The sequence below is a fragment of the Aspergillus sclerotioniger genome, assembly GCF_003184525.1.
Source record: "Aspergillus sclerotioniger CBS 115572 chromosome Unknown BO94scaffold_5, whole genome shotgun sequence".
NCBI classification, from domain to species: domain Eukaryota; kingdom Fungi; phylum Ascomycota; class Eurotiomycetes; order Eurotiales; family Aspergillaceae; genus Aspergillus; species Aspergillus sclerotioniger.
The window spans coordinates 221,619-242,585 of NW_020290995.1; the positions used below are offsets into that span (position 1 = coordinate 221,619).

The 20,967-nt window shown below is 51.3% G+C and overlaps 10 protein-coding genes across 10 annotated transcripts; 5 read left to right on the top strand and 5 right to left on the bottom strand.

Moving 5' to 3' along the window:
* Positions 1-1,917: 1,917 nt before the first annotated feature.
* BO94DRAFT_582347 (uncharacterized protein) lies at positions 1,918-2,232 on the bottom strand (the record flags this gene model as incomplete). Its single annotated transcript, XM_025615472.1, has 1 exon — positions 1,918-2,232. One exon carries the CDS (start codon positions 2,230-2,232, stop codon positions 1,918-1,920), a length of 315 nt encoding a protein of 104 aa, XP_025470689.1.
* Positions 2,233-2,417: 185 nt separating this feature from the next.
* On the top strand, positions 2,418-3,159 carry BO94DRAFT_313757 (uncharacterized protein). The gene has a single exon (XM_025606846.1). The coding sequence runs from the start codon at positions 2,567-2,569 to the stop codon at positions 3,122-3,124; it is 558 nt and encodes a 185-aa protein (XP_025470690.1). The 5' UTR covers positions 2,418-2,566; the 3' UTR covers positions 3,125-3,159.
* Positions 2,991-4,056, bottom strand: BO94DRAFT_531920 (uncharacterized protein). Its single transcript, XM_025611007.1, has one exon. The coding sequence runs from the start codon at positions 3,760-3,762 to the stop codon at positions 3,196-3,198; it is 567 nt and encodes a 188-aa protein (XP_025470691.1). The 5' UTR covers positions 3,763-4,056; the 3' UTR covers positions 2,991-3,195.
* Positions 4,057-5,830: 1,774 nt separating this feature from the next.
* On the bottom strand, positions 5,831-6,718 carry BO94DRAFT_543211 (putative GPI anchored protein; the record flags this gene model as incomplete). The annotated part of the gene is made up of 3 exons (XM_025613127.1): positions 5,831-6,230; positions 6,415-6,426; positions 6,483-6,718. The coding sequence occupies 3 exons, from the start codon at positions 6,716-6,718 to the stop codon at positions 5,831-5,833; spliced, it is 648 nt and encodes a 215-aa protein (XP_025470692.1).
* An 815-nt stretch (positions 6,719-7,533) lies between these two features.
* BO94DRAFT_314354 (uncharacterized protein) lies at positions 7,534-8,342 on the bottom strand. Its single transcript, XM_025606848.1, has one exon. It carries the CDS (start codon positions 8,217-8,219, stop codon positions 7,749-7,751), a length of 471 nt encoding a protein of 156 aa, XP_025470693.1. The 5' UTR covers positions 8,220-8,342; the 3' UTR covers positions 7,534-7,748.
* Positions 8,343-8,580: 238 nt separating this feature from the next.
* Positions 8,581-10,286, top strand: BO94DRAFT_543212 (putative amino acid permease family protein; the record flags this gene model as incomplete). The annotated part of the gene is made up of 2 exons (XM_025613128.1): positions 8,581-8,740; positions 8,830-10,286. 2 exons carry the CDS (start codon positions 8,581-8,583, stop codon positions 10,284-10,286), a joined length of 1,617 nt encoding a protein of 538 aa, XP_025470694.1.
* A 1,634-nt stretch (positions 10,287-11,920) lies between these two features.
* On the top strand, positions 11,921-16,625 carry BO94DRAFT_459109 (putative ABC multidrug transporter; the record flags this gene model as incomplete). Its single annotated transcript, XM_025607825.1, has 14 exons — positions 11,921-12,115; positions 12,166-12,210; positions 12,263-12,673; positions 12,726-13,270; positions 13,320-13,825; positions 13,875-14,478; positions 14,532-14,806; positions 14,854-15,029; positions 15,078-15,171; positions 15,220-15,527; positions 15,573-15,779; positions 15,830-15,989; positions 16,037-16,476; positions 16,527-16,625. 14 exons carry the CDS (start codon positions 11,921-11,923, stop codon positions 16,623-16,625), a joined length of 4,065 nt encoding a protein of 1,354 aa, XP_025470695.1.
* A 372-nt stretch (positions 16,626-16,997) lies between these two features.
* On the top strand, positions 16,998-18,162 carry BO94DRAFT_509921 (uncharacterized protein; the record flags this gene model as incomplete). The annotated part of the gene is made up of 2 exons (XM_025609716.1): positions 16,998-17,358; positions 17,521-18,162. The coding sequence occupies exons 1-2, from the start codon at positions 17,068-17,070 to the stop codon at positions 18,160-18,162; spliced, it is 933 nt and encodes a 310-aa protein (XP_025470696.1). The 5' UTR covers positions 16,998-17,067.
* A 32-nt stretch (positions 18,163-18,194) lies between these two features.
* On the bottom strand, positions 18,195-19,235 carry BO94DRAFT_531923 (uncharacterized protein). Its single transcript, XM_025611008.1, has one exon. The coding sequence runs from the start codon at positions 19,144-19,146 to the stop codon at positions 18,325-18,327; it is 822 nt and encodes a 273-aa protein (XP_025470697.1). The 5' UTR covers positions 19,147-19,235; the 3' UTR covers positions 18,195-18,324.
* A 610-nt stretch (positions 19,236-19,845) lies between these two features.
* Positions 19,846-20,793, top strand: BO94DRAFT_459017 (uncharacterized protein; the record flags this gene model as incomplete). The annotated part of the gene is made up of 2 exons (XM_025607820.1): positions 19,846-20,049; positions 20,104-20,793. The coding sequence occupies 2 exons, from the start codon at positions 19,846-19,848 to the stop codon at positions 20,791-20,793; spliced, it is 894 nt and encodes a 297-aa protein (XP_025470698.1).
* Positions 20,794-20,967: the final 174 nt, after the last annotated feature.

Here is a 20,967-nt window from a genome sequence, read left to right on the forward strand (position 1 = left end):
ATAGAGGATCAGGACCCTTCGTATAGGTATCATTAGGGCGTGTGAGCGGACTGGGATGATTCATGTACATCCGCTCGTCATCCGCTAATGTAAAAGCGTCAGGCCTGGAGTATGCCATGCTAGTGATTGTTTTGTTGGTGGATGGTGGAAGTGTGTGTGTGGATAGACTGGCGATCAACCGATGATAATATATCAAGGTCAAGTGGCAAGTGTTGGCAGATGTGGAAGTAATAAAGAAGCTGTTGATATTGAACCGTGGATCTGAAGGATGCTGGGCAGAGGAGCCATCGGGGGATGGTCTATATAAAGCCTGAAGGTTTCAGGAGAAGCCGGTGCTAGAACCCGATGGCTCGCCAACCGAGAGAATGATGTAATGAGTTGCAACATGGAAAAGCCACAGCCAGAAAGGAAGTAAAAGCCCTGACCATTGTCGAAACGATAATTGCACAGGCCGGTGAAGGGGGGCCGAGATCACCCCAGCCGGATGCAGGGTATCCAGCCCTCGGTCGGCTCCGATGAGAGCCGTCGGATGGCCATTGAGGAGCAGGGGAAAGCTCAGCAGGGGAGAAACAGAGCTGAGGCAAACAAAGTCACTGGGTCAGTGGCTACGGGCTAAGCAAGAGTACGTAGGAGAGGCGGATTGGAGAGCCGTGGAGGGCGGGAATCGGTGGATCGATCGATGCACAACCGTTGGACCTGCCCAGCTTGGGGAAGGCGTCCCCGCCAAGCCCCGTGACGGCCGAGTCTCGGCTCCGACCTCTTCGGCCGGACTGTTCAGTAGTCGGTACTCAAGGTTGCACATTTGGCGCTGCTCTGCTGCTGCCACTGCTGCTGCCACTCCTGCGTGGCGGATTTAATCTTATCCCTTTTGGTTGCAATGCTGCAACGCTGCAAAGTCTGTTGCCGTTTAGGGAGATTTCTTCCGTGCCTCAGGTACGGTGCACACTCTAATTCATCACAAGTACTCTGTATCAAAAAAGTATTCTGTAAAAAGGAGGAAAGAGATTGACAGCTGTCCGGTACTTGTCCGTCCTTTCATGCCTTAGGCGCTGGTTCAGGTTCAGGTACCTCTCCCAAGTGGGTCCATGTTTACATTTTCTCTTGTGTTCCCTCCTGAGTCGAGGATGAATATTATTATTATTATTATGGCCATTGTTGATTCGCTTGTGCCAAATAATGGGGGATAGTCCTACCCAGGACTATCTAGGACTAGATACTACCATCTAGTATGCCACTGTAGCACCTCCTAAAGGTACCAATCCAGGGTGTGTGGCTTCCACCAATCACCGCCCCGTCATTGGCAATGGTCCGTCCAGCCGGCCCGGCCAGTCAGATGCCCAACCGTCAACAGTCATCCTCCATTTTTCCATCCTCCTGCATCTGCCATCTGCCATCCTCACATTTCGAAACAATAATCCCAGTCCACTCCGGTACTTACTTTCCTCTCTTCAGCTCTGCTCCGTCCCTTTTGCATTGCCCGCGGGTACTCCGAAGCACACAGACCAGGCCAGTGGGCCATTCCCCCGTCCAGGTGGGGGGAGTCCGTCCAGTGTGCGGCATCCTCCCATTTCTCGCAGCCGACCGGTGGTCTGGCCAGACTTTGGGAGTCCCAGCAACCCCTCCTATTCAGCTAGTTTTCGACCTCTCACCTAATGATAATCACGCTGATGTGGAATCCGCCCAAGTTCCTGGCTGGTGTTACCCGCGATGACGTCTCGGGACTCCGGGAGGCCCATTCTTGACCCCTCCTGACCCAAACACTGGCTTGCACTATCGACGGAACCCATCCACGGTAAGTCGTCCTCGGAACCACCAACCCGGTGGGCGCTATAGTCAGCGGCCTAAGAATAAATCTCCTTCCTAGGTAGATACTCCTAGGCACTAGACTGAGTGACATACATAAAATCTCCGACGGCGCTACCACTGGCCCAGCGCGGACGCTAGTAAATTTCCCGGCTCAGGCGTGGAGAAAATAGCCTCGTCCAGCAAGTCCTCAATGGTCTCGCCTGGCGGGCCGGAAGCCGGGTTCCCAGGGTCTGCTGCAATGCCACCAGTGGTGTGATCCGGCATCTTCAGGACCCCTCCGTTAGTGCATCGTTCCTCCGCCGCCCTGTGGCTTGAGATCTCCCAGGATCGAGGAATCATTCTCGTCGGTCGTATGCTGTTTCGGGTGACAGACGGCCACCTTGTCCCGATCATCTCGTCCGAGACACTGAACTGCGCCGTCCTCATGACTGGTGATTTATCTGGCAGCTGACCAGGTAACATGTTTCCCGGTTAGGTCGTTTCCGACACACGAGACTTTGGGTTACTATGGGATCCCAGATATGTATACACAAGACTCTGGGCGATGGTGGACGGCATCTGACTGATGATCGCGCATGAGGCATGCCTGTCAGCCCTACCTGAATGCTCGAGATTATGCTCAGTATTATTAAGAATGATTTTCACTCGTCCCTGGCTGATACAACAAGATTAGGCTTTAGCCTCACGCACCAGCCCAGAATAGTAACCCCACCACCACCATCGATCTACTTTCTGCTAATCATTTCATTGGGTTGGGACGATGCCACTGGAGAAAATAACATGCAAAGACAAGAAACGAAAAAGGGACTCAGGTATGTGGTTGGACATGCACGGTGATGATGAACCAGACTCGATGACAGCGGCATTCTTCAGATGCATCTACCAGTGGATGGATCAACATGGTAGAGTTGACAGATTAGATCGCATCCAGCCTCATCTCACTCTTCAACGGCGTCATCCGTCATCGAGATCCACAAGCTCTGACCACCGCAAGATTGGATTGCTGCGGGGTCCGGCCTTGCCGATTCCCAAATCCAGCTGGGAGCGAGGTCAGCACACCCCGGCTCTCATTCGCCCGGCGGGTGCACTACTGTGGGATGCCGTCGAGGTGCCGGTCTGTCACCTCTGCCTCGACGCGGATGAGATTATTCCCGCACCACGGCAGCCACTTCGGTTGTTCCCCCGTGGCCAGCTTCCCGATGCCCATCCCGCTGCTAAAGTGTGTATCGGAATTTATCCTCTGGTCAGGGATGAATGCCGACCACCTCGAAGTCGGCAGATGGCGAACCGTCACCCCGCTTCCAGATCTACGACGTAGGCGAGTGACCTCACAGGGTACCCCGCGACCAGGCGGGACGTTTTATTGACAGGTGAATCATGGTAAGCTACCTATTTGCTCACGGCCAAAGCATTAACTGTTGTTTCAAAGCTTTCCGGTTCTCGTCCCAGAATTTCCCTCAGGAGCGGCGACACCACCGCTGTCTCACCGAGACGGATAGCATCCCACGCAGACGCCCACGCTCGCGACAAGTCAATTCCGTGGTAGGTGTGTTTTGTCCCATGTTGCGGCAAGGCCACGTACTCGTCGACCGAGATCTCTCGAATGCGAAGAGGCTTTCCAACCGCCTGACCGAGAATTTCGACCGTCTCCTTCAACGAGACCTCACGTGGGCCTGAGAACAGCAGCACGCGGTTCAGGTAGGGGAACCCCTCCAAATGCTTGGCATAGTCCGCGACCAGCTTGGCCGTGGCCTCGCCCAGCTCGTCACGTTTCACCCATGCCACGCCGGGCCCGTCCCCGGAATGAGGGATCGCGATCTCGTCTGCGGGGTTGTGGATATCGAACCAGCTGGTGTAGATCGGGTAGGACTCGGAGTACAGACCCTCCCGGATAGCGGTGTAGCTGATGTCCGGCAGTCGGCCCAGATACTCTTCGGTCCGCAGATGCGCTCCCATCACGTGCGCCACGCTAGTCTGGCCTAAATCCCCCGCGAAGCCCAGAGACGAATAGAAGATGTGCTTCACCCCGCTGTTGCGGGCGGCATCGATGGCGCGTTGGTGTGCCTGTCTGGGTTAACTGGTGCAATTGATGCGAGCGATGGGTGTCCCTGCTACCTACCTCGACCCGATACTCGATCTCGAACGAGGCATACGAGATCAACATCAAGACGTCAACGCCATCAAAGGCGCCCGTTAGCGTGTTGGGGTCGTCATAGTCGGCCCGTCGGACGGTGGCTCCGGCCTGGGCGAATTCCGCAAGACTTTCTGGCTTGCGGGCGATGAGGATCAAATCGGAGGTCAGGTTCAGCTTGTGGAGGTGGTTGATGATGCTGGTTCCCAGTCCACCTGCAGCAGGGAAGACGCCGATTTTGGTCATTGTGCGTTGTGATGATGTAATACGCGTCACCCACTAGTCTCGTAGCGACAGGTAATGTCTAGACTGTAGACTTTCAATCGCGATACTACCAACAACATAAACAATTGAATGGTGATACGTCAATTATATGCAATCAACTGGTCTCGATTGTCTGTAGAAGTTCTCAGAATGGTGGACGATGGATTAGTCCTATCGGGGTCCGATTGACGCGGCTTACAAATCGGTGACGTTGAGTTCAATCATGGTTCACGTTCATGGTTCATGATCGACAAGTTCACCTAGAAGAAGTTTATTACATATTAAGCAGTATTCTAGACGTTCCTACCGAGCACTACTGTGTACTCTTCAAGAATCACACTTTTGTTTAGTAACCCAGATATGACCGTTCAAAGGTATAGAATCCACTTGGATATGGATACCACGCTGAGTGGAATACTACCTACCTACCTACCTACCACCTTTACCGTTTCTCAACGTAGCAATCAATAGTAACCATTACCAGCTCTATCAGATATCATTGTTCAATTTTGTGATAATATGATCCCTAGTAGTAGTATGTGGAAATCAGATTTCTGCAATTTATATACTACTAGTCGTTACTGCACCTACAGAAATATATATTTACCGTCAGCGGATAAACGTACCATCACCACTTTGCCTACTATTACCCTTCAATTCTGCTAAAACCTGATCATGAGTATGAGTGTATGAGTTTGATCGCAGAAGACAAATCATAATAATAATAATCAAGGTATCATACACTCCGATCTAATTTTCCCAACTGAAAACAAAGACATTCTAACTCCGTACATATCTAGGTAAATGTTTACGAGTACGAGGGTACATCAACCCGTCGCACTAACCCCAAATAAGCTAGTCGGTGAATTGGTTGAACCACCCCCCGCTACCCCCTTCCTTTCCCTTCTCCTTTTTACGAGTACAATCACCATCAACATCAACTCACATTATCAAAGCCAACCTGAATACTCAATTCTATTCTCAGATAGGAAATACTTATTTAGCATGAATATCACCAATCTCATGATGAATGAACCAGCGATCGAATTCTCTCGAATTATATGCGAACTTTCATGCCTGGAACACTATCTTTATTGCGTTCTGAAGTGGTGAAGAAGTGCGCTCAATATACCTATATATGTGTGTGTGACCATGGGGAATGAATGCGAGATCATCTAATAGATATATGAATATGGATGATGTGGTTGGAAAAATATCAATAAAGAAGGTCGGTGGATGGATGGATGTGGAAGAGATTGCGATTCTTGTGGTTGTTGAGATAGATATAGTGTATTATGTCGGGGTTTAGATGTTAGGAGGGAGGGGGTTATTCTATGAGTTGGTGAAGGGGGAAGGAGGAGGATCTTGGGGTTTTTAATTGGGGTAGGATGGATGTCATAACTTATATGGTTGCATTTTTTGTAGTTGTAGGGAGGGGGTTGACGTGGCGAGGGGGGATTAATGGGTGTTGAATTTTGTGAGTACAGATGCTAAGCTCTCATTGACGTTAGGTATGAAATTCTGATATCAGGGTTGTTGGGACTAGCTGACAGCAAGAAAAGCCAGGGACTTGTCGCATAGCCCACTGCTTGCAGAAGATGCTACTTTTTATCAACACGCCATTTGATTTCAGTAGAATAACAATGCCCCCAGTGCAACAAGCCAGCTCGTATCAAGAGTAGTCATCTCGGGAGCGCTATTCGCGGACAAAGTCTGAATGGCACTCGTGCTTGCGGTTTCAGTGTTCCTGGAGATGGATGTCGCTGATGCAGATGAGCTTGATGGGTTGGTGGTAGAAGAAGAAGCAGAGGTTGATGAGGTAGATGATGTAGATACGGACATGTCAGATGAAGTGGTAAGCCCAGTCTCACTTGAAGACACAGCTGTCCGTGATGCACTTGACGAGCTCGAAGTTATAATCTCTGGCTCAGACGTCGTAATGGCTGGGACAGTCACACTGCCAGTGGTCTCGGCAACCGTGATATATGGCGTGTGGATAGTAATCCGGGTTGCTTCGCCAGTGCAACCACTGCAAGTAATTAGTCCATGTCAAGGAAGCCCGGAAAACCGTAGCAATTAAACGAACCCGACAAAGTTGTCACAACAGCCGATGAAGACATTTCCATCATATTCGCACCTTTCGGCGAGTCCACATCCCACAATTACGTGTTAGTCAACATATTGAGGGTCGGGACGTAAGTCTCCTGACACACCCCCTCCCTGATCTAGAGCGCAACAGTTATAAGCGCAACCGTCACCACAGCAGTGCCCTACGATGCACCGAGACCCATCCGAGCATGTGTCTCTCTTTTCGAGTACGCCTCCTTCTAGTGGTGAGACCCGTTGGACGAGGGCAGGTGATTTATTAGACGTGGCGGTACATTGTCCGTAGAGTGTAGCTGTCGCCAAAATGAGAGAAACAGGGCGCTTGAGTAGCATTTTGTCGACAAGGTCGAGAAACAGAAACAGAATCAGATGTAGAGATGGAACGAAAAGATGTCTCTGGAGGCGACACATATATGAATGGACCTGCTGCCGCTCTCGTGTTCAGGCAGCGAGATGCCGTCTCGTATTCAGTCTTGGCATTGTTGATCGATATATCAACTTGATGATATATTGCGATTTCGAGGATAGACTGAAGTCTATCTATCGTATTGTTGGACATTCCCGTTGGCGCATGCGCTGTTACGGTGAGGATTCATTGTCCAAGTGAGAGTGACAATGGATATAAAACATGATTGGATCTGAGGGTCCAGCCGCAGTCGTGTCGACATACTTCATGCTGAGGATTCAGCTGCCACTGTCTTCATTGACTTGTACGTACATGGTCGGAGTGATCGGCTGTCCAGATGCTGTCAATTGCTAGGCTAAACAAGAAAGGTTAGTTCCAGCCTGTTAGCTCCAGCCTGCGCATTCGACTTGCTACAACATGAACGATAGCTGATTCAGGCCACTGTTTCGCATGGATATCATATCGTATATTGTTATGACCCGAAGCAAGTCTGCAGCCATTCATCGAGCCACGGAACGTTCCGATATTATCGGGATCAACATCTGTCAGGTAGTTTTATGGTTGCACGTTCTGTTATTGCACTTTTGGGCATGCCCCTATATGTAACCCAAGTCAATGGCATATTGCAATTTTCAAAAGGATTCAGCTGGCCACATGCGGTTAATGCTTTTGCGTTGGTTTGTCAGACGCTAAAGGACACCTTATCAGCAGCTATCATGCATCTCGGTGCTGTTGGCCTATCACACCAACACCCAAGTGTGCTTCGGCGCATGCTACCATCCAGAACACACTTCCGTTGTCGGCTATTCGCCACGGCTGCCTATCCATCCAATGTATGACACTTCGATCGGCAGCCAGCCGCCGGCTGCTGACCCCGCATTCCGTCCCTGCCTTGGATCGGATGTCGGCTGAGACAAGGTTTGGGTTAGTCCGCTGCACAGAACGCCAGGCTGAGCTGTAACTGTCTCTCGCCCTTGCATTTCTGGGCGTGATGCTGGACTCTGGGGGCGAGGGGCTGCAGTGATGAGACCATCCTCAGTAAACACTATCAAAAGCCAGGATCTTCCAAAATCGCCACATCCTGTATCTTGGGCTAATCACGGGGTGCGATAATGGTTCGGATCGATCGACAATCAATGCCCCGGACAGACTTATCGCCTCCGCATAGACCTGCCGGATTGGGAATGATGACGGAAGAATCAAGATGTTCTCGGATCGGATTTCATGCCAGCTATCACGACCTGACGGATACTTTAGTGCAGCCAGCCGATTGATAGTTGCAGCTGACAGTACAAAAGCAGAGGAAAAAGATGGTGTAACCATTATGAAGGGATTGTGTCCGGTACGACGGTTGGAATGCGTCAAGGGTCTGGTAGCAGTGCAAGTGGCACCTGCAATTGGCATTGTAGCAGTGCAATGGGTATATGAGGAGAAAGTGTGGATGGACATGACTTGGGAGCGAGACGATGCATGCGAACGGCGATGGGAGCGTGAACGTGTTGCCATCCCCACTTGGGAAGTCCTGCCGAGCCTAAAAAAACCCAGCCCCCGCAAAAGCCAACGTCCAAGGGAAAAAATTTCACTTATCGCCAACTTATCTATCTCTGTCACTCATGGGGATCTGTTCCATGACCAATTGATCGCGGCCTTGATTATTCCTCTTGATAACCATCTTGCCTTTCGGAACTAAGCATGCAGGTCTGGTGAGGGGAAGCCGAATAGCTTGGTCATATATGAACCCTCCCCTACGCACTTAAACGCAGTTAGACGAATCTGCAGAAAATGGGCAATTGGGTGCACGACTTGCCCCTCGACCTCGTTGCTCTCCCGCTTGGCTGAATTGTCCCTTGTCACTCAATCTCTCCGGATGCCGATGGACGTGGAACATAACGGGCCGATCAAACCGATCGAATCGGTCGACCAGAGCGTCCAAGATGCTCACGATCTGGCGGCCATGGGCCATGACCAGGCCATGACTCGCAAATTTGACGTCTGGAGTATGCTGTCTCTTGCGTTCTGTGTCTTAGGTTAGTTTTCCCGATCGCCGGATTTTTCGTGCTCTGTGCGTTGCATCCACCCGCGGCGCCAAGACGGGCAGCTAACGTGTGCGCCCCAGGCACATACTCAACTTTTGCCCAGGATCTCGACAGTGGCCTCACCAATGGCGGCTCCGTGGCCATCCTCTGGGGTCTCGTGCTGGTGACCGTCTGCAACCTGTGCGTGGCCGTTTCCCTGGGAGAGCTCACCAGCAGTATGCCGACCGCGCTCGGTCAGGCGTACTGGGTGTTTCGACTCTGGGACACCCCGCTGGGTCGCTTCTGCTCATATATGTGTGCCTGGATTAATATGTTCGGCTGGTGGACCTTGACCGCGTCCCAAGTCGCTTTTATGGCCGAGTTCCTGCTGGGAATGAAAGTCATGTTCAACAACTCATGGGGCGGCGCTGGAACCGGATGGCTGGAATTCGTCGTCTACATCGGCACCGTTCTGGTGTTGACGGTCGTCAATCTGATCGGCTGTCGGAAGGAAAAGATTCTCCCATGGCTGAACAACTTTGTCGGAATTTGGTTCACCGGCTTGTTCGTCATCCTGTCCCTCGCCCTGCTCATCTCCGTTGGGGTAAAGAAAGACCTCTCCTTCCAACCCGCGTCGTTTGTCTTCGGAGCCTGGATGAATGAGACCGGCTGGGATAATGGAGTGGTGTGGTTCACAGGCCTCGTTCAGGCCGCTTACGGTCTTACGGCCTTTGACGCAGTTATTCATATGGTCGAGGAAATCCCCGCCCCGCGACGTAACGCGCCCAGAGTCATGTGGCTGTCTGTTCTCATGGGTGCGATTACTGGATTCATCTTCATGGTGGTGTGCCTGTTCTGCATCCAGGATGTCAACGAGGTCATCAACTCACCAACCGGGCTGCCATTCATGGAGTTGATGGTGGAGACGGTCGGTCTGGAAGGGGGTGCCACACTGATTGCGTTGTTCATCTTCAACGGCCTGGGGCAGGGAATCAGTATCTTGACCACCGCCTCCCGACTCACCTGGGGGTTTGCGCGAGATGGCGGTCTCCCCTGGAGCGGATATCTCATGCACATTGACCCCGTGTGGAAGGTTCCGGCGCGCGCGTTGTGGTTCCAGGGCTTTTGGATCGCTTTGGTTGGAATTCTCTACCTTTTCGCGAACACGGTGCTCGATGCGATCTTGAGCGTCAGCACTATTGCTTTGACCATCTCGTATGGTATTCCGATTGCCGCCCTCCTTGTAGTTGGGCGCGATAAGCTGCCACCGAGTCAGTTCAATCTGGGACGATGGGGGGCGCCTATCAACTGGATCAGTATCATCTACTGTGCCATCACAACGGTGTTCTTCCTTTTCCCCGGCTCGCCGAATCCGTCGCCTAGCGACATGAACTATGCCATTGCGGTGTTTGGGGTGATGCTGGTGGTGGCCGTTGGATTCTGGTTCTTCCAGGGGAAGAGCACGTATCTGCAAACACAGGATGCGATCGACCAGATGATCCAGGCCCAGAGGCTTGAGGTGGATACGGCAGCACAGGCGGAAGAAAAGAAGAAATAGAAATAGATAATGTATATAACATCTTCAAGTGGAAATTGATAGAAGCGACCTTCACTATTGTGCAAGCCAGTATTAAAGTTGTAGATAACATCTAGGTAGACTAAGAGCGAGAGCGCAGCCGGGATTAATAGGCGGAGACCCGTGACCGGAGTGGGCGACGCGACCCCACGTGTCCCCTCGCCATCTCCCCCTCGATGGCACCACCTCTCATCCAGCTGGCCTGAAGACAGTTCAATCCCCAGGTAATCCTCCAACAAAGAGCCCTCCTGCTACGTGAATATCATCTGCTAACGAGCGACTGATACTAGCTATTCAGATTGTCTATGCTTCCTGATCGAGCCACGATCTCCTCATCGGACTTCCATGCATACTGATACCCAACCCAGTCGAGCTGAATTGTTGAGAGTCTCTGGATATACGGGACCTGGATTCCGAAGATTCGGTGTAGGGGATTGCTCAGCAGGTACACCGTGGTCAGCAGCATTGCCATGTTCGCAGTTCCAAGATAGGAAATATTCTCGTGAGGCATCGGATTTATCACCTTGCACCGGATGTCTGAACGTGGAAGGGACGGATAATCGCTGATCGGTTATAGGGGGATGGGTTCCATCAAGAACAGAGGTATTCTTGATCAATATACACTCCGATGGATGCTGTTGGGAGAGGATGTCGTCATACCCTGCCAACAGACATACTGGCTCATCCATGCCAATCATGGCATCGTCAAGGCTCTTAGAACCTGAGACACCAAAATGGAACCCTGGAGACTGACGCAGCCTTGAAACGCAGAATAGGATCGCCCAAAGAGTCCAGACCGGCTTTGATTAGTAGGGCGGATTCAATGTGTTCCACTTCCACAGCTTGAATCAATGCCGAAAGTACCCACCTTAGCTGGCTATATCCGAGTCTTAGATAGGCTGTGCCTGAGCCTTGCCCAGATAGCTTATCTGCCGAATGATTGTGATGCAACGTACCCATTACCGCCGATCAGCTTTAGGACATGCTTTTAGAGACTTCATCTGTATAGGAATGAGCTGCGATACTCGCACAGAATGGAGATAGACGCGAGGTAGACAGCGGGAACGCCACATGGTTTGATCCGCCGAGAGTCCCGGATTAAGGCTCGAACAGGAATACAGACTATGGAGCCCCGAGGGGTCATTATCAAGCTAGATCAGGGTCACCTTAAGTCATCACGAACAATCTTTCCAGGCACGATGCAGAACGATCCGCTATTGACGTGGATGCTGCACTTCTATATCCGAGGGCTTCAACGAATCTCCTACAGTGGATTCAACCTGACATCTCAGCGAATAAAAAGCCATGCTGAGTCTGACAGTGGAGCATGTCGGATTTACGGGTCAAAGCTTTGACGGGTATACGGATTTACGGAGGGCGCGTTTTCAGACACTCACGGGAATATTAGACATCTCAGGGAGGAAAATGGCAATATAACAGATTGAGCGCCCATGGTTCTTGACGATCTTGTAGCTGAGTGTCTGAGCTTATTCCATCGCGTGGAATCTGATAGTTCTTGGACTGGTTCATAGGTATGTTATCTAGGGCCTCAGGTCTATGCCGGATATACTAATTGCCCCATGATGCAGTTACGACAAGTGGGATCCTTGCTCACAATGGACAACTCGTCCTCAGAGACTATGGACATCGAGTCCGGGGACTCTTCCATTCAGAAGCGCTTGACACTCACATGGCGCAATGTGAGCATCAATGTCACTGCCCCCGATGCCGCTCTGGGCGATACACTGTTGTCGGTGGCCGATCCACGGCAGGCTCTGGGGTGGTTCAAGAAGAGCCAGCGACCAAAGAGGGTAAGCGTGAATGGTAGTAGCGTTCGAAACCAATACTAACAATTTCAAAGACGATCATCAAGGACGTCACGGGCCAGCTCCGACCAGGCGAGATGGTAGGAAAACCAAATGAATGGGAACCATTGGCAATTAGCTGACTTTATCTAGCTGCTCGTTCTGGGACGCCCAGGATCAGGGTGTACTTCTTTTCTCCGCGTGATTTCCAATGATCGTGAAGCTTTCGATGAAGTTGTTGGCGAGACTATGTATGGAAGCATGGACCACAAACAGGCAAAAAAGTACCGGCAGCAGATCATGTTCAACAATGAAGACGACGTGCACTTCCCGACATTGACAGTTAACCGGACGATGAAATTTGCCCTACGAAACAAGGTTCCGAGAGAGCGACCCGAGCATCTTCAGGACAGGAAGGATTACGTTCAGGAGAAGAGAGATGGCATTTTGGATTCACTGGGCATCGGCCACACGAAGAAGACATTGGTTGGAAATGAGTATATCCGCGGTGTATCCGGTGGTGAGCGGAAGCGTGTGTCTTTGGCGGAAGTTATGGCTGGTCAGGTATGATCCCATTCCTTCATATGCCGACAACTAACTCACCATTGAGCGTTAGAGTCCCGTTCAATTCTGGGATAACCCGACTCGCGGTCTGGATTCCAAAACTGCTGTGGAATTTGCCCGTATGCTCCGACGTGAGGCGAATGAGAACCAGAAGACGATGGTGGCGACAATGTACCAGGCCGGAAATGGCATCTACGATGAGTTCGACAAGATCCTAGTCCTCGCAGACGGCCTCGTCACCTACTATGGCCCGCGTGCGTTGGCTCGCGCTTACTTTGAAGACATGGGATTCGTATGCCCCAAAGGAGCCAACATTGCCGACTTCCTCACTTCGGTGACGGTGATCACGGAACGAACTGTCGCACCAGGCATGGAGGAGAAAGTGCCAAACACACCGGCCGAGTTCGAGGCTCGTTACAACCAGAGTGTGATCCACTCCCAGATGATGGATGACATTGTTCCGCCGGAGAAGCTCGTTAGCGAAGAGGAAAACCTGGCGCTTGCGGTGGCAATGGAAAAGAGAAAGCAACATATCCCTCGGAGTCAGAGTGTCTACACTGCTGGTCTCTGGGATCAGATTGTCAGCTGCACTATTCGGTAAGTTGTTTGAAACTGGACCTGTGCGAACCTCCTGACATCTCTCTAGTCAATTCCAGATCTTGGCTGGTGATAAGCTCTCCATCATCATCAAGGTGGTGTCTGCTATTTTGCAGGCTCTTGTCTGCGGTAGTTTGTTCTACAACCTCAAATTAGACAGCAGTTCTATTTTCTTACGACCTGGGGCCCTCTTCTTTGCTGTTCTGTACTTCCTTCTCGAGACGATGTCCGAAACGACCGCATCATTCATGGGTCGTCCTATTCTTTCCCGGCAAAAAAGATTTGGCTTCTACCGACCTACGGCTTTTGCCATCGCCAATGCGATCACTGATGTTCCCATTGTCTTGGTTCAGGTATCATGTTTCTCATTGATCCTATATTTCATGGCTGGGATGCAGATGGACGCGGGCCGGTTCTTCACTTACTGGATTATTGTCATTGTGCAGACATTATGCTTCATGCAGATGTTCCGAGCCATTGGTGCGATGTGCAAAAACTTTGGTAATGCGTCCAAGATGACTGGCTTTCTCTCAACTGTCTTTTTTGTCTATGGAGGTACGTTGCCCCAATTTAGCCACCCTGGAACATACTGATGAAGTTACAGGGTATTTGATTCCCTTCGAGAAGATGCATGTGTGGTTCCGTTGGATCTTTTACCTGAACCCCGGTGCGTACGCCTTTGAGGCCCTGATGGCCAACGAGTTTGTGGGCTTGGAACTGGAATGTATTGCGCCCGACTACATTCCATACGGATCTGGATACCCCAGCGGCTCCTCTCCTCACCGTGGTTGCACTGTCAAGGGAAGTAATGCGGAAGGCATCATTGATGGCGCCACCTACATCAAGGAGCAGTTTCATTACTCTTATCACCATATCTGGCGAAGCTTCGGTATCATCATCGGCTTTTGGTCATTCTTCGTCTTTTTGACTGCAATTGGTTTTGAACTGCGCAACTGCCAATCCGGATCATCGGTTCTTCTCTACAAGCGGGGTGCCAAAACCAAGAAGGCGGACGAGGAGAGCAGCGTTTCTCCCAAGTCCGATGCCCTTGCGCAGACGGGCAAGCAGTCCACGTTCACATGGAACCATCTTGACTACCACGTTCCTTTCCACGGCGAAAAGAAGCAGTTGCTCGACCAGGTGTTTGGCTATGTGAAACCAGGTAACCTGGTCGCGTTGATGGGGTGCTCTGGCGCAGGAAAGACTACGTGAGTGTTCATTCCCAGGGCGGCGCAGGGATGCAAGCTGATCAATATCGCAGGTTGCTCGATGTATTAGCTCAGCGAAAGGACAGCGGTGAGATTTATGGGTCCATTCTGATCGATGGTCGCCCGCAAGGTATTAGCTTCCAGCGTACTACCGGCTACTGCGAGCAGATGGATGTTCATGAAGGCACGGCGACCGTGAGAGAAGCCTTGGTATTTTCTGCTCTCCTTCGTCAGCCCGCCAGCGTGCCACGCGAAGAGAAGATTGCCTATGTGGACCACATCATTGATCTCTTGGAGCTGAGTGACATCAGAGATGCCCTGATCGGAGGTATGTGCTGGTTCAGAAGTAACAGGGCGCCATACTGACCAAGACAGTACCCGGAGCTGGTTTGAGCATCGAACAGCGAAAGAGAGTGACACTGGGTGTCGAGTTGGTCGCCAAACCAACTCTGCTCTTCCTGGACGAACCGACGTCGGGCCTGGACGGTCAATCCGCTTACAACATTATTCGGTTCCTGAGAAAGCTCGTCGATAGTGGGCAGGCTGTGCTGGTAAGTGATGCCCTGTAGCCCTTGATGATATAATCTCATGTATCCTAGTGCACTATCCACCAGCCTTCTGCCGTTTTGTTTGATGCCTTCGACGCGCTGGTCCTGCTTGCCAGGGGCGGCAAGATGACCTACTTTGGAGAAAGTGAGTTTCACATCTGGCTGTACCGACTGATCTAACCCCATTCATTAGCTGGCGAGGAATCCCACAAGGTTCTGGAATATTTTGCGAAAAATGGTGCCCCCTGCCCTCCCGACGTTAACCCCGCTGAACACATTGTCGAAGTCATCCAAGGCAACACCGAGAAGCCTATTGACTGGGTCGATGTGTGGAGCCGATCTGAGGAGCGTGCACGCGCTATTGAAGAGCTTGAAGCCTTGAACAAGGAGGGTCAAGCGAACTCGGATCATGTGGAAGACCAGAACAACTTTGCAACCCCAACTTGGTTTCAATTCAAAACGGTGCTGCAACGCCTCATGACACAGATATGGCGATCACCGGTAGGTCTCAAAGCCCATTGCAAAAGGCATTGCTGACCCAGTCAGGATTACATGTGGAACAAGATCATCTTGCACGTTTTTGCGGCCTTGTTTAGTGGATTCACCTTCTGGAAGATGGGAGATGGGACGTACGCGCTTCAGCTTCGGTTGTTTGCCATCTTCAACTTCATCTTCGTGGCCCCTGGATGTATCAACCAGATGCAGCCGTTCTTCTTGCACAATCGCGATATCTTTGAGACCCGAGAGAAGAAGGTGAGCATCACGAGCAAACCCCTCTTCAAACAGATGCTAACTAAACCTAGTCCAAAACTTACCACTGGATTGCTTTCATCGGAGCTCAAGCAGTCTCGGAAATTCCATACCTGATCATCTGTGCTACGCTCTACTTTGCGTGCTGGTATTTTACCTCTGGACTGCCCGTTGACGCGTACATCTCCGGCCATATGTACTTGCAGATGATCTGTGAGTTTCCTACCCTCTGAATACCAAACAAAGCTGACCAGAACAAGTCTACGAGTTCCTGTACACTTCCATCGGACAGGCCATCGCCGCCTACGCCCCTAACGAGTACTTTGCCGCCATTATGAACCCCATCCTCATCGGCGCCGGCATGATCAGTTTCTGTGGTGTCGTGGTGCCGTACTCTAGCATCCAGCCCTTCTGGCGTTACTGGATGTACTACCTCGACCCGTTCACCTACCTGGTCGGTGGTCTTCTGGGCGAGGTCCTCTGGGACGTCAAGGTGAAATGCGAGGCCTCGGAGTTTGTTCAATTCAGTCCCCCGTCCGGCCAGACCTGCGGCCAGTACATGTCCGAGTTTATCTCGGAACAAACTGGCTACCTGCTGAATGCGAATGCCACCGACAGCTGTTCGTTCTGCCAATACTCGACGGGCGCAGACTACGCAAAGACCTTTAACCTGAACGCGAAGTACTATTCCTGGAGAGACGTGAGTGACCACTTTTCCGAACTGATTGATCAAATGCTAACCTCCATCAGACCGGTATCACCGCGCTATTCTGCATCACATCATACGGACTGGTGTTTTTGATGATGAAGCTGCGCAGCAAGAAGACCAAGAGTGCGAGGTCGGAGTAAGCTCCTCAGTCAACTTCAACCTCAATCTAAATCGCACCGCACCGCAATACGCTAGAAATAGCGACAGAAAGTCAAGCCCTTCACAGAAGGGAACAAGGTATATAGTTTGCTTCTCAGTTAACAGTAGATAGATAGACCGATACACCGACTGATTGCCAGTCATAGTATATAGACCCCTTGATTATACATACGTTCTTTAATACAACACCACAGTACTACCCTTCTACAACCTTTACAGGATTACTAGTATGATGGTTTCGAGTCCATCAAATCAGGTGACTAGGCTAGCTGCGCCATCTCACGTGTGTCCTCTTTCATGCAAGGAGAAAAAATACCTACTATCTTAGTATAACAACCAAGTCATTTCATCCATCAACACTTCCAAATACGTCCTCACATTTCTCTCCTTTCCTTTACATAGCCAACTTTCAAATCTACGCCTATGGCCCAGCCCCTAAACACGGAAGAATTACCACCCTACGACATCCTCGACTTCTCCCACGGCACTAACACCACTACCTCATTGACAATACTATGTTACGGCCTACGATTTCACATCACAGTCTCCACAACCAACATCCAAGATGATCCCCAAGCCACAGAGCAATACCTATCTCTTTTACAAAAGCTGGACTCCGAGGACTACGCTGAAGAGGAGAATGATAAAGAATCTACCGAGGGCGGTGATCCAATGGAAAACATCTGCTTCTGGATCGCAATCAAATGCCACCCCGTCATGAAACTCCTATTTTCAAAGGAGGAGGAAATCCCCCGAGTGCAAACTCTTCATGATTGGTTCAATATCAAAACCTATTCCCTTATTCCGAAGGCGCACGTGGATGGGGAGTTCTATGTTGAGTCGTCGCAGCCCATAGGAGGGTTATTCGCACCGAAGGCGTATTTATCGGCTGCTGTTTTAGCACTCAGGATTCCATATGTCGAAGATTCGAAAATCATGTTGATACAGGATGAAGCAGATGGCGATGGGGATGTTCTTCTTTCTCGACGGCCAAAGAAAGTCTCCCTGGTTGAATCCGGAGCCATCCGATTCTATAAACCCACTTATTGTAGCGAGCAAGCCGATCGTGAGATACTTGCTTTGGATCGGATTAAATCCATGGGGTTATCGGATGTACGTGTCCCGAGGGTTTATGAGTTGGTGAAAGGTCAGGAAGATCACACTGATAGTACTAATATTTCGGGCATTTTGCTTGAATATATAGAGCATCGTGGTACTTTGGCGGATATAGATATGGATGATACTCCTTGGCATGTTCGGGAGAAGTGGATAGAGCAGTTTCAGAGTATGATAGGGAGGTTACATGCCGCGGGGATTGTTTGGGGTGATGCGAAGCCAGATAATGTTTTAGTTGATGCGAATGGTGAGGATCTTTGGGTGGTTGATTTTGAGGGAGGGGTTACTGAGGGTTGGGTTGATGCGGATAAAGCTGAGTCGCGGGAGGGGGATCTTCAAGGGGTATTGAGGATTATGGGATTTCTTGGGGGAAGTGATGGTTCTAAGGGTGTTGCGGTGTAAATTGGACGGATTGTAGTTTTCTCTAGGATTAATCTTCACACCATCTTCAATAGGCGGGTTGATGAAACCAAATGACTATATACATCTAAGACTAGAATCTAATCGATCTATCTATCTATTAATATTATACAACAAGAAAGAAACAAAAATATGGGTATCAACTCAAAACCGAAACCTGGGAGTCTCCGATTGCGTCCTAATATACGCGACATCCACCAACCTGCCCAAAATCACATACTCGAGCTTCAACTTAATACTATAAACCAACGCCTTGAAGGTAACCTGAAAGGTAAAATACCCCGCATACTGAATAGCCACGACCGACAAATCCAGTAAAATGATCAATATATTCACCAACAACAACTGCACCAGCAAACTCCTCGACAACCCCCCGGAGTCCATGCGCAACATCTTGACAGTCTCATGGATATATATCCCCGAGAGGAGAAGTTCCTGAATGCAAAACCAAACGAGTTGAATGCGTTCGATGACCCCGAAGCCCAGATTCACGGTGAGGGAATCCGGGAGGGCGTTGACGGCAAGTTCGAGGGCTGTGCTGGAGGTGTGGAGAAGGGCGGCGTCGATGATGATGAGGTAGAGGAGAGCGCGGAGGAGTTTCTTATGCCGGAGGACGAGATGTAGACGGGACCAGAGGACGAGAGATTGGCCGGTGACCATGCCGGCCCAGCCGATGTCGACGATGACGATCTCCAGGAAGTAGTGGGTGAAGGTGATGGCGAACATTTTGAGGAGGTAGCCTAGGCCGAAAGGGATGATGGAGATGGAGGCGATCAGGAGACTCCAGAAGTAGAGGCCCGTGTAGCGGCGGAAGGTGTTGAAGCAGAGGATGACCAGCTCGATGGCATTGCACCATGCCAGGGCGATGAGGATGGGGAAGACATATTCTTCGACGGTGGTGTCCAGGTGCCGTGTTAAGCCGGTGGGATAGTTGGACGAGTCGTGGTCAAGGGTGAAATAGGGCATGAACAGAGGGCATGGATGGATGGGAGAGGGGAGGGATTGAGTATACTTCTGTGTATGTAGTTAGTATAGTGGAGAGAGATGGATCGCAGCACGAGATGAGGCGAAGGCGACTGAAGGAGCCGTCGCAAAAGTTGGCCGTCGAGATTGGCCGATTCGAGCCATGCGCTGATTGATCGAAGCCGGCCAATTGCGTCATGAATCTGCGTACTTGACTGGTTGGGGGGTGTTCATTGGTCGGAGATAGCAGGCGGCGGATGCTGGGGCCAATGAGGGACCGGCCAGACTGCTAATCTATCCCTCTTCCGTCCAGTCCCCTCGGCTGGTGCGCGCATGCTGATTGGTGACCGTTTGCCGGTATGGTTGCGTCTGGTAAGGAGACCCCTGATACGGGACGGTATTTACCGGGGGGCTGTTTGGCCTGTTTGTCTGGGCAACACGTCGCGTGGGCTGCTTTGGTTCCTCTTGGATAGCTTCACCTGCTCACCCCTCCATGCAGACATGATGCAATGGCTGTGACGCAGCGTGCTCGAGTTTGACCATCGCCTGCAGCTCATCGGAGGTCTTGCAGCTTACAGCAGCTAAACATCGGATCGGAGCCATTCCCCGCCACTAGCCCAATGGAGCCGGCCAGGAACATTTTTCATCGATCCTGCTGCCTTTGAATTTTCCGAGCTGGGCGTGCTAGAACGCTGGGCAATCATGATTCCCCGCGCGACTATGGATTTGACCGGGAAGAAGCCCCTCTATCGGCTTTCTTCAGCCTCCGTGCCCTTTCCTAATTACACCCAACCTCGCTATGGAGCGGCCTCCGCCCCTGCGGGTGGCACGCAAAGCCCCCAGACTCCCAACCCGATGCCCATGACACAAACACCCACTCGTCCTATGGTACCGCAGCAAAGCCCTGTTCACACACCTCAGTTGCGACAAGCCCCGCTGCGACAACCCCCGACCCCTCAGTTTCAATCCTCTCACCCGCAACCGAACCAGGCCCAATCCCCGCAGGTCCTCACCCCATACAAGGAGAATGGCGAGGGGTCGGAGTTCGTCGACGGGAACCCACATGTTGCTAGGCGTCGGGGGAGGATGCTGTTCGACCATGAACTGATCATACTCTTCAAGGGCTGTGTCGAGCGCAAGGACATGTACTTGAACGATCCCAACCGGGGGCTGTTCTGGGACAACGTGGCCGCGTATATGAACCAGCTAACCGGTCGGAACTTCTCGTCGTCGTCCTATCAGCAGATCGTGACGGACCGGAGCATTGAGCGTCGGAAGCGTCGCCGCGATGTTGCCAACGGGAAAGGCAAGGCGGAGCCCACCAGCGCCCTGACTGCCGCAATCGATCAATGGATTGCCATGGAAGACCAGCTCCTGAGGATGCAGACAAACGAGAATACGCCCAACATGCAGAAACGGCCTGCCTCGGATATCCCCAATATGCAAGATGCCGACCGGCTCAAACGGCCCAGACAGCAGTCGACGGCTGGTCCCCTCATAAACCCGTCCGTGACGCATTACGAGGTCAATACCAACGATATCACGCAAGCGCTGGCGCAAGAGGTACGGGATTTACGACGGGAGATGGGAGAGATGCACCGGAAAATGGATCTGGCTTTGCAGGCTCTCAAGGAGTTGAAAGACAAATAAGGCCATGGTTATGGACGGATAATTGATCGCAAGGACGGCTCCAATCAGCAGTGCGAATCTTCGCAGCCGGCTTCGGGCAAAATTGCCTGTTTGATGAAGCAAACGATGCTTCAAGCTGCAAAGTGCAAAGTTCGGTCGTTACGAATGGCCGACGTCGCTGCAACCCCTCAGTTC

What these genes read in the sequence shown, in the direction of transcription:
- BO94DRAFT_531920 (XM_025611007.1), bottom strand. Translation starts at nt 3,762, where the DNA reads ATGGGAGCGCATCTGCGGACCGAAGAGTATCTGGGCCGACTGCCGGAC.
- BO94DRAFT_531923 (XM_025611008.1), bottom strand. Translation starts at nt 19,146, where the DNA reads ATGCCCTATTTCACCCTTGACCACGACTCGTCCAACTATCCCACCGGC.
- BO94DRAFT_313757 (XM_025606846.1), top strand. Translation starts at nt 2,567, where the DNA reads ATGCCACTGGAGAAAATAACATGCAAAGACAAGAAACGAAAAAGGGAC.
- BO94DRAFT_314354 (XM_025606848.1), bottom strand. Translation starts at nt 8,219, where the DNA reads ATGGCAACACGTTCACGCTCCCATCGCCGTTCGCATGCATCGTCTCGC.